The following is an 11,716-nucleotide window of genomic DNA, read 5'->3' on the forward strand; positions in this document are numbered from 1 at the left end:
CTAATTCTTGGATGATCATTACGGAAAAGGTTAATAATTATACATGTGCGGTAAAATTAGGATCTATATAAGTAAATAAAGAAAAAACTAACTGGAGAGCCATCAATGCAATATTTTATATGGCAACATCCATGAGCAATAGGTGTAAAAATATATATATATATTTTTTTTTTACCAAAGTCAATGTCTTATTAATGGAGTTGAATCTCCTATATCTCCAAATTTCAAATTCCACACGCTCATATGTTGTTATTAACTTGTATTTGCATGTTTTCAACAGGTATCAAGGATGTGAAAAAAGTACCCGGCGCAACTAATCTGGCTGATCTCGGAATGGATTCTCTCATGGGAGCCGAAATTAAACAAACTCTCGAGAGGAATTATGATTTGGTACTGGGCGTTCAAGAAATAAGGAATCTCACATTCAACAAATTACAGGAATTAGGAGGTGATGTCCATATTATTCATTTTAGAAAGACCTTTTTATTTTACTATAATTCAGCTACATAAATACACTTTTTGGTTTTGTGAATTCATTTTTAACGACATTGTAAAAATATTTCAGGCGGTGGAGACGCCTCTGCCGAAGTACAAACAGAAAAGGCAGAAACAAACGGAACGAGCGAGAATAATGTTCAAGTACAATTTAGCACTACTAATGGAGAATTAATGCCCAAACAAGTACTTGTTAAATTACCTTCCAATGATTCTATAAATCCCAAAGCTTCTCCAATATTTTTGGTAAGTAAAAACCCTTTTACGAATGTTCTCTATCATTTGTTTTAAATAAATTTATGCCACAAATTATATGATATGCTATAATTATATGATACATTCCAGATCCATCCTATCGAAGGCGTAGTGGACTTGCTTCAAACCATTGCTAAAGAAATTTTAAGACCTGTTTACGGTCTGCAGTGCACAAAAGACGTTCCGCTGGATTCTATGACCCACTTAGGAGAATTCTACATTAAGCAAATCAAATCTGTTCAACCAAAGGGACCCTACAATCTCGCTGGCTACTCATTCGGCGCTGGAGTTGCGTTCGAAATGGCTATTTTACTAGAAAAGGTATGAATTCTTTATTTTCAACTAATCCATATGTTCTAAGGTATTATTTATTGTTTTTAGGTATCATTTATCAACTGTAAAAATTATTGATATTTTTCTAATCTTTATTACCACTTTAAACAATAAAAACATTTGTTTATGAGTCTTCACAGTTGTCGTGTTTCTATTTTAAACATAGAAATATAATAATATTGATAAGTTAATACTTATTACATATTAATTTATTCAGTTACAGTAGATTATCCTGATTGATCAAAATAATATTTTTTAATTGTCACATTGTATCGCATATTATTTTGATCTTTGCTTTATGCTTTATCTTCTAGTATACAAAATATGAGTCATCATTTGCAACATTCACAGTATTCACAATTTAGGAGCCTCAAAAAGAACTGCTGGCTATTTATATTAATAAACAATCAATTATTATGGCAGAAATTAATAATTGATTGTTTCAATAAACCAAAACTATTTAAGCTATTATAATATAACACTCTCCTTACCATCCATTGTTTACTTTGTGTAATACATACTACTTTTTTAAACACTTATTTATGACTATCGGTTTCAGAAAATCATTCCATCAGGAGAGTGTTTTATTACCAAATTTATTTGTGGTAACAAAGTTATCAATGCTTTTAATATACAAAATATATTATAATATAATCTAATAAAATGATAAATTTTGTCAATTATGATTTTCTTAATTATCTGGTCTACCTTCATCCTCAATTTGTATCGATAATGAGGTTCTGCTGTATTCAAACTTTACATAATTAGATATGGTAAAGACTTGCAGATGTAGTTCGCAAGTGTTGGCAGTGTTCAAAGGAGTAATTATCACTTTTTTCCAGGCTGGTGAAAAGGTGGAGCTTATTTTGATTGACGGATCACCATCCTATGTAGCTACACACACGGGCAAGGCCAAGAGAGTGAACGCAACTCAAGCTTCTAACGAATCTGACGCCCTCAGCTACTTTGCCATGTTGTTCAAAGATGTCGATCAAGCCAAGGTATAGTACCTACTTTATGAAAGTATTTCTAGAAGAAATAAATTAAATGTATCTTCAATTATATAAAATTCTTTTTTCAGTATTAGCAAGTACAGTTAACTATTGAATCCCTCATTATATTTAAAGAGAAAAAATATCTTCATCTAACCCTTATCCGCACCCAATGGTGCACAGGGCACTGCATCATATAGATGCAGTGTCATCTTGATCATCAATAGCATGAATGCAATGTTAATGGCCCACGTGTTTCTTATACATACCTGTCTAAGGTATAATTTTAAATAAATATGTGAGTCAAAATCAGATATATTTATTTTGACCTCCCTGGGAATCGAACCTGGGACCTCTAGTATGGTAGTTTGACGCGTTTATGACTACACTATGGAGATACAATTTAATAAATATGTAATAATTTCCGAATACATTAAAAACTTTTAGCACCCAACAATTTCATTAAAAAAAATCATCATGCCCAGTTCTTGTTCTGGCCTACGAAGAATAGAGAATATGCTGCTGACTATATATAAAAAATACCCAGGTTCAAATCCTGAAGCGAACTGTCTGTCCAGTGATATCGTTACACATGTTTTATTTTTAATATCTCAAGTATTTCCGTAAAATGTTTTATTGTTTGTTATTTCCCAAATATAATTTTTTTGTAAAAAAAAAACTATACTTTTTTCTAGCTCTCTTCGGAAATGCTTTCAATGAAGTCCTGGGAACAAAGGCTCCTGTACATCACCGACCTGCTGAAGTCGGTGACTCCTTATCCGACGGCCCAGTTGGCCGAGGCAGCTAAATCCTTCTACTACAAGCTGCTCCTTGCAGACTCGTACAAACCATCCTCCACATTCGGGGGTCAAGTGACATTACTATCGGCCAAAGATAATTTCGTCTCTCTTGGAAACGACTATGGCCTGACACCCGTAAGTTATCTGTTTTTGTTTTTTGTCAGTGGAGTAATTGCTATTTTTAATGGGAATGTAAATTTTCAAGGTTGTGAAAAGTTGCCTAGCATAAGCACTGTATAATTGTTTCAAGTTAGTAGCACAAAAACGTGACTACACACTATAAACTGGTGATTATTTTCAGGTGATGTAAAAATTATTTACAATATATGTAGGTCACGTTTTTCTTTTTCTCACCTCTGGACTAGTTTCCAATGCAGGCACCAAAAAAAAATTTTTAATTCCACTTAATTTATATGTACTTTTGTAAGTAGTATAAATAAAATTGGCATGAAAACTGATAAAACTACATATTTGCAAAAGAGGATAAACACAAAACGAATATTTGCACAAATGCCACTAAAACTGAAAGACACGTCAATACGTACCATACTTTTATAATTTATTATATTACAATCAATAGAAAAGTTTTTGATTGTTTGTCTTGAATTAAAAACAATTGATACAATAAGAATTATTGTTTTGTGGCCAGAATGTTGTATTAATCTGTATAATTTTGAATTCCAGCTGTGCAAGAAATCGGTGAACATTCACGCGTTACCAGGAAACCATAGGAGCATATTAGTGGGAGATTCGGCAATGAAAATTGCCAACATTGTAGAGAAGGCAGCAGCGCAAGTTTAAATAAAGCTCTTAATGAAATTTCTTAATTACCATAGTTTAATTCAAAGTCAGAATTAGCTTATTTGTAATCATTATTCTTACAAAGAACCCTCGATGTAATGCACTATAAGAAATTTTAAATTTCTCACATTCCAAAGACATTCCATTTCTGCACTTTTCATTTAGAATTATTATTGTTATTCAAATTAGTAAAAATTACTAATGAAATGTGATATAGTTATATTATATCACGCGATGTTATTTATACATAAATTATTTTTTTATTTTGTTTTATGTACATTGGATTGTAAATATTAAGAGTAGAAATAAAAACCACACTTCACTAACTTATTTTTATGTTTTTTTTTTATTATTCCCAAATGATATGTCTGCACACTTTAAAACATATAACAACAACACCTATTAAAATAAATATTCTTAAAACACTCATTATTGTACGAACGAAAGGAATTATTGAATATTTTGTGAATAGCATACGTCGGTGAATTTGAACTAAATGTTAATTTTAGGAATTTACATTCGTCTATTGCAACTACATAACTGTGATTGAGAAGGTAAATTATTATTAAATTAATATCACAGTTTGCCACTATCAATAACAACCTTAAATTAAAATCTGTATCACATTAACTGCGGCAAGGTTACATTTTTACATTATGATTTATTGGTATGTATATGAAAATTATATATTTAAAATGATTGCGAGAAAATTTATAAATGCATAAAAGTCAAAATGTGTACTAAATTACTCAACTATAGAAGCTATTCAGAAACCGGTCAATGTTAAAAGTATAATGGCAACATGGCGTTTTTAAGTAGCGGACAATTCTAGGCGAGATACTAAAGAGTTATAAATAATAGATGACTAGAGGTAGGAAAATATCCTACTTATTGACTAATGAATGGTTGCCAGAATGTTTGTGTGGTCAATGAACCATTTAGAAAAAAACATTTCCATAGCATTTTCAACCATTTTCAAGACAAAAACTAATGCAAATTATATTAATTAGGTTTATAAGCATAAATTTCAGTATTGACATCGTAACATACATGAAGATGAATATGGAAGTGTAGGTATTTACAGGACATACGACATGTCATAAGCTGGTGTAACATTCACCGTTTTCTATCCATGATTGTGTGATGATGGCATGTGAAAGAAAGTGTCAATTGAAGAATTAATACAGCGTTGAGTGGCGTGGTTGTGGATCATGGGTAGAATGGTGAATATTACATGTGTATAAAGTGATCACTTTAACCAGCTTATGAAAGGTCATAAGCCTTGTTTTTGTCCAGAAATCCATATTCTTCTTTGTCAATGTTGAAATATCCATATTAAGAACTCCTAAGTGGACAAAACCCAGATTTGTAAATAGTTTGGGCACACTCAAAATATTGTAGACTTAACTTTCTCATTGGAAATCTCTCATTCTTAAAATCAACTCTTTAAAAGATGGCATATTTAAATCTGTATGATTCATAAGGGAAAAAAATGATTTTCCATTTCATTATGATATAGTAATATATTTTTAAAACTACTATCATTATACTTTTACTATTGACTGAAGTCTTTGAGAATAGATACCCGTGGAATGTTATCTGTAAATCACCCGTTATAGCTACCCGCTTCACACTAAAAACACATCACAACAACTAGAAATGGAAGGAATGACTAAAAGCTCTTTCAGTCCGTCTTGACAGAAGGGTCGGAGATGCCGTACTGCGGGTCGCAAGTAAAGGAAACAGTCAGGGCGTATCTTTCTCCCGAGGTGACCTTTTCTACGTAGTGAAGGTTCTCCGAGCCGCTGGTGAACATGCTGACTCTCGCCTTGCGAGGCTCTACAATTCTGCTCACATTGTCCTTGTCCATGAACACGAATCTCCCACCTTCAAAATCCCTCCCGAAATCGCTCAAATAAAGCAGGGAAGTGTAATGAAAGGATTTATAAGTGTCCTAAAAGCAAAATAACATAAATATTAATTTTGTTAACACATTGTTTGCGAGAAACGCTTAAAAGTGTCTTTAATATATTATTGGTAGAGAGCGGGAGACATTATATTTGCTTACTTTTGGTAGAGCGCAAGAGATGTCAAAAAACATTGTACAGATGGGAATCGGATTTGTGGTTACTGGTGATTAGTATACTGAGGGTTGGCAGACTTGATTGATGAAAAAACCGGCGACAACAATATGTTAATTCCAGTGCGTGTAATATAGTTGATGGATATCACAGTTGAGCAACAAACTAATAAAAAAATCCTCTGGTACACAATTATGATACCCATTTCAACAACAAAGATTTGATGGTCCCATGATAGATCTTCAATATATAGTTCTGAGCATTTTTTATTTGTTGCTGTCGGAGGTAAGAGGGCAAACAAAAATATGGAGCAATGGCAAAATAAAGGAATGTTTAACTGATCAACAGTTAATATTGGATAAATAGATTTATCTTTCCTTTTTTTCTTCTCTTGTATGTATATTAGATAAAAATATTTTTAAAAATATGTAAAAAAAAAAGAACTCCACTGACAAGACATATAAGGTGGGTCTCTGCAAAAAAAAATGTATATGTAAATATAAATATATATATCGTAGTCATACAGGAGAAAGTGACCAAGTGCATTGTTTAACAAAAACGTGATCATTGACTATTTGATATCTTACTAGCTTAATATTGCCCTGAAAATATCCCAAAAGATTTTAAACTTGGAAGTATAATATATTGACTTGGTAAAAATGACTAACTCCATTGGTGTTTATTTTCTTGCCAAGCAATAGTGACTTCGATGGCCCTCCTGAACATTTTACGTTTTGGTAGTTGGTCACTTTCTCCTGTACGACTACGATATGTGTATATATTTTTAACAAATGAATTTCTGAAGAAAATAAATCAACTATACAATTACAAAGTGTTTGAACACATAGGGTATAGTGTAATTTTGGTAAGTACTGATGGGCAATTAAGCAGGCAGATGTCAAAATAACATTGCAAAATAAATTAAGGTAAGTATGTATTGGGAAACTCAATTGTAATTTGTTTAAAAAGAAAGGAAAAAAATGTTTTGGAAAAAGTAAATATGTAGACTCACTTTATCAACGTGGGGATGCCAATATTCATCGTGAGTGGTGACTGCTTCTTTGGAATTTATTTTGGAAAAGAACGTTGGATGAGTCAGGTATATTTTATCCGAATCCACTCCGAAATTATGGCCGATTGCATGCTGAATCTTTGTTTTTATTACCTGATAAATAAAACACGAATTATAAAGATGAAATACCTGAAATTGTTATTACAGTCAAACTCCGTTATAACGGTTATAACAATATAACGAGGATGAAGGGACCGACAGAATTTACTCGTTATAATCGTTACTCGTTATATCCGAGAATAGGTATTTTTTTATAAACATACCTATCACATGAAGTATGTTATCTGGAATGGTCATATTACCAATATGTCGCAATTAAAACAAAAATTATATAATTCACCCATTACACACATCGCTCACTCCTTTCAAGAACGTCATAAATCAAAAATCGTCCATTTTCAGTTGTGCATGTTTTCGGAATGCATAGAAAATGTACTATATCCTTGCAAAAGAGGTATATTTTTAACTTAATATTTACCCGCTACAGGGCAGAAAGTGCTGTTTTTACATTTTGAAGAAAAGGTATTGTTTATTATTTTTTTTAGATAAACTAGTTATTTTTCAAATGGAGAAAAAACCTTCAGGTTTTACCTAAAAAGATCTGATTCACAGTAAAAAGTTCAATAAGTGGCTTGATATTTATTTTAATAAATTGTATTATATTTTTAAACTTTAAAAACGTTCTCCTGGAAAATCAAGTTTTTTGATTTATGACGTTCTTGAAAGGAGTGAGCGACATGTCATATTTATCTGTCAATCCAGTTTTCCTATAAATTTTTTAAATCCTGTGCTTCTTTGAGTACAAAACCATTGTTGCAGTTTCATCAAAATTCGTACGATCACAACTCTTTATTTTAGTCCGTGATGCTCCTTTTCAATGCAGATAAAAATACAACGTTGACACTGAGAATGATAAAAACATTTTATACAATTCAACTCTTTTCGCGCCACGTTCTATTTCACAAATTGAGAGACACTTTTTATTATTAGTAGACATGTTGATAATTTGAGGGTTTGAGTTTAACTGACCTGCTCTAGAATTGATACGACATTCCCCACCTCGAAATTTTTACCGTGCATTTGTCCTTAGTAAACATAGAACATACAAAATATGGAAACTGTCGTAAAAATCCCCGAAACAAGCTATTCATAAACTAAAATAATATGTTGTTTATTGTAATGAAGTGCTGACTGAAAAAATCGAAACATTAACAGTTTAAAAATTTTTCTGGCGATATTTTTGCTAGTTATGGCCGAGAAGTAGCTCGTTATAATCATACATAAATATATGGAGAAAATCAGAAACCAAAATGTCATCGAATGTTTCCTCGTTATATCCGAGATCTCGCTATAACCGTGCTCGTAATAACCGAGTTCGACTGTATTTATACAATACAATTAAAATTCATATCATGGTTAAAAGGTGGAAATATTTAGGTAATATTATGGAAATCCCATAACTTAAATCTTTTTTCACCATTTTACTCAATCCTACAACGACACTCACATCATCTCGCAGCATTTTACCACAAAATCAATTATGTCTATGTTTCTCCCAATGTAAATAGTCCTTCTGCACATTTTGACATATTTAAATTGTTTTTTTTTTTTAAAGTGTAATTATGTCATTGTTGCACCAAATGAGCGAAATATAAGCGGAATGCACATACACCTGCTGTGCAAGTTCCATATTATGGTGGGAAAAAATGTAAATGTTACCTTGTAGGTCGTGATGTCGATTTTATTAAATATTTCTTTGGTATTCTCTAGCGAGTATACATTGATGAACACTTGTCCTCGGGACAGCGCTCCCGAGTGCAGGTCGAGTATGGAAGCTCCTCCATCGGACCCACCGAGGGCGATGCCTTTCCGGGCAATGTTCAGGAGACTGTCCGCTTCGCTCGTGGTGACGAGGCCATCGGAAACAAACCTCCCGCATTTCTCCGGCACGCAGCCGGGGAACATCTCCAGCTCCTGCCTATAACTCTCCGAACAATCCAAGTTCTGACCCCTGGAACGGAGAATATCATTTTGCTTCGCGAACGTAAACTCCTTGCTTTTTTTCTGAGTGAAATAAACTATCGTTATTATGGCTAATATGGTGACGGATCTGGTTAGCATTTGTTGATATTGAAACCTCGGCATCGGTCCATATTTCCTAAAACAGAAATGAAAAATTTTAATAAAAAAAAAATATTTAAAAAAAAGTGAAATACTTGTTTAAAAACGTGCTTAGAGTGTCAGAAATGAAGACTCTAAGAATCATATCCGGCAAGAGTCTTCGAGAGAATAAGAAACGCCAGGATCAGAGAAACATGCGAGATCGAAGATGTCGTTAGGTGGGGAAGGCAACAAAGGAGACAATGGTATGCGCATGTGAGGAGGATGGAACCATTCAGACTCCCCCACATCGCATTGTACGGCCAACCCCATGGTAGACGACTCCGGGCAGACCACCAAAGAGATGGGTCGACAGCTGGGAATCGACATTGCAGGAGGCTAATCCCTCTTAAAAACAGGCTACAAGGCCTACAACAAGATGAAGAAGAAGAAGAAATACTTGTGTTTATTATTTACAAAATTACTTCAATTTCATAGTATTTCTGTGAGCCTAAGCGGCTCATTATTAGAAATAGGTATCAAATTGTGGTGGAGTGGGTTCGAACAGAGAAACTCTGACTCAAGAGTACGCGACACTAACCACGAGATCACAACCCGACACTAGATATATTAAATGCATTGTTTGCACCGACCCCGGTCGGACAAAAATCACTAACCAACAAAAAAATCCTTGTGACAGAATAAGATATGAGTTATTGCGTCCTTGTATATAGATAGTTACGAAACAAAGGATGGAGTAAATTCTAGTTTAAAAAACGAGTTATATATGTTAATAAAAACTTACAACGGAGCGTCTTTTTCCTCGGGTTTAGGTGGTTCACTAGCTGTTTTAACTTCTTTCGGTAAAGGTTTTCGTTGGCGGCTAACCATTTTTTGTTTGATCAAAATATACAAGTGGATTTTTTCTTTACATGCGATTTGCACTACAAAATCTTAAAATGGAATGTATGCATAAAAAATAAGTTTTTTGTACAATATATGAGAATATAAACAATTTTTTCCAATTTTTTTCCGTTCGACGCGTCTGCTGACGATGTGTCAACTTGACAGTTAAAAATCTTAAGAGTTGCCAGTCTAGCTAATCTTCCGTTTAAAAGTGTATCAAAATTAAGTTGCATTAGGTACCTATCCGGAGACAGTTATATGAACGAAAACCTACGAAAGATATTTCATACAAAAATATATATAAAAACATTGCACATTAATGCATTGACCACTAAACGATTATAATATGATTGTTGAATTTCGCACGACCAACAATTTAGTAGCAATAACATTTACGTAAATTTTTAGCTACCTGCAACTTAGGCAAAAAAGGCCAAGAGTTTTTTAATGGCGAGATTACTTAGAGGATAAAAAAAAATGGAATGATTAGCCAGCTATATATTAAAGACCGGTCGATCGCGATCAATTGTTTGCCCAACTGTGCTAAAATGTAGGAAAAACATTATCCATAGTATTATTGTTCCATAAATGTTCCGTAATATCGCAAAAATGTACCTACAAGATAAATAGTTTGCAAATTTAACGCTCTCTGTGTTACGCGCTATTATCTTGCTACCTTATTACTCGAAATTTCGAAATTCAAAATTGCTCAGTCAGACGTGGTCCGATAAAAAAGGATTGATATCGAAACTTGACGTGAACTTATGTTACTCCGCGGTACCCATATATCTGCTCATTAAAATAATGCTAAATGTATTGTATTACCTTTAACTTTCATACCTATTTACCTGCTTATCTTACAGAATTATCACTATTGTGTAAGTACAAATTGCCGTGTGCACTCAGCGTATATTTTGGATATAAATAAATTGTTTACAAATGGCTGAAATCGATTTTGGTAACCACATTTCAAATTCACTTGCGTGTGTATCGAGTCGCGAGTGAAATACTCGTATTCCCTTGGATCGTGCTTCAGCCACGTTTCAGTTCGATAAGGGACGTCGCTTGGAAACGTCGTAGTTTAACAATAATACAAACATGATGGATTAATGCATGTAAGTAGAAAAATATTCTTCCATTTAGATTATTCTTTCATTTTCAAATATTTTTTTGACTGTATTTGCATTTAAAAAAAAAAGACTGTCCTACCGAATTGTTATAAGAAGGTACCACATTTCAAACCTGTAATTATAAGCTAATTGCGCCTGTAATTAAGGAACCCTTATCATGTTTTCACGATTTTTATGGTGCTTAGTAAAAAAATCTATCTTATCCCGCAAAGAAAATATGGTATTAGAAAATTCCAATGAAAAATTAGTGAATAATGAAACAATCTGAAATTCAGCGATTAAATTTCATTGTTATTTTTAATTTGGGAAAAATATTTGTATATTCAATAATGAAACAATTATTGGTCGTTTTCTTCACATATAAAAAAAACTTTATATAGCCAGTATTATGATTAATTTTTAATCAATAAGTAGATATCCATTTATTTGTTGAATATGTCAGCAAGTAATTCGATATCAGGGCTGGGATTCCATACGGAAGTTAACGTTTTAATTTCGTAATTCTCGATCAAGGATCAACGGTCATTGGTAATAAAAGCAAGAAGTCGTGTTAAAGTCATGTAGTAACTTCTTTATTGAATCCCACTCCTGGTAATTATACTAAATACTAGACCACGGGACTTGTTTCAATGTACCTTAGTACGGGACAGTCGTAAAACTTACGACGATAAGAAAAGCTTTTTACAAAAAATATGATTTTACCAAAAATGTTCACTAAGAACGTTTAAAAAATAAGTTCAACATGTTTTTT

At 32.9% G+C, this 11,716-nt stretch overlaps 3 protein-coding genes across 4 annotated transcripts in view; 2 read left to right on the forward strand and 1 right to left on the reverse strand.

Moving 5' to 3' along the window:
* The window catches only part of LOC148304937 (fatty acid synthase-like), a 51,187-nt gene extending 47,181 nt beyond the window's left edge, over positions 1-4,006 (forward strand). The window contains exons 26-31 of the mRNA XM_088267499.1: positions 281-448; positions 566-741; positions 841-1,071; positions 1,926-2,084; positions 2,771-3,010; positions 3,560-4,006. Of these exons, the coding sequence (XP_088123625.1) occupies positions 281-448; positions 566-741; positions 841-1,071; positions 1,926-2,084; positions 2,771-3,010; positions 3,560-3,676 (1,091 nt within the window). The 3' untranslated portion in view covers positions 3,677-4,006. The remainder of the gene's footprint in view (positions 1-280; positions 449-565; positions 742-840; positions 1,072-1,925; positions 2,085-2,770; positions 3,011-3,559) is intronic.
* Positions 3,995-10,011, reverse strand: LOC148304938 (2-oxoglutarate and iron-dependent oxygenase domain-containing protein 3-like). Its single transcript, XM_088267503.1, has 4 exons — positions 9,735-10,011; positions 8,549-8,987; positions 6,770-6,922; positions 3,995-5,630 (listed from the first exon to the last, which is right to left on the reverse strand). The coding sequence occupies exons 1-4, from the start codon at positions 9,818-9,820 to the stop codon at positions 5,361-5,363; spliced, it is 948 nt and encodes a 315-aa protein (XP_088123629.1). The 5' UTR covers positions 9,821-10,011; the 3' UTR covers positions 3,995-5,360.
* A 788-nt stretch (positions 10,012-10,799) lies between these two features.
* Positions 10,800-11,716, forward strand: part of LOC148304939 (serine/threonine-protein kinase dyf-5-like) — a 31,740-nt gene continuing 30,823 nt past the window's right edge. Inside the window, exon 1 of one of the 2 annotated variants that reach the window (XM_088267501.1) lies at positions 10,800-10,950. The gene's annotated coding sequence lies outside the window, so the exon portion shown is untranslated. The remainder of the gene's footprint in view (positions 10,951-11,716) is intronic. The other variant, XM_088267502.1, reaches the window with a different exon arrangement.

Source organism: Brachycentrus maculatus, unplaced genomic scaffold (genome assembly GCF_059751285.1).
Source record: "Brachycentrus maculatus isolate JH-2025_06_01 unplaced genomic scaffold, ASM5975128v1 h1tg000297l, whole genome shotgun sequence".
Classification (NCBI taxonomy): Eukaryota; Metazoa; Arthropoda; class Insecta; order Trichoptera; family Brachycentridae; genus Brachycentrus; species Brachycentrus maculatus.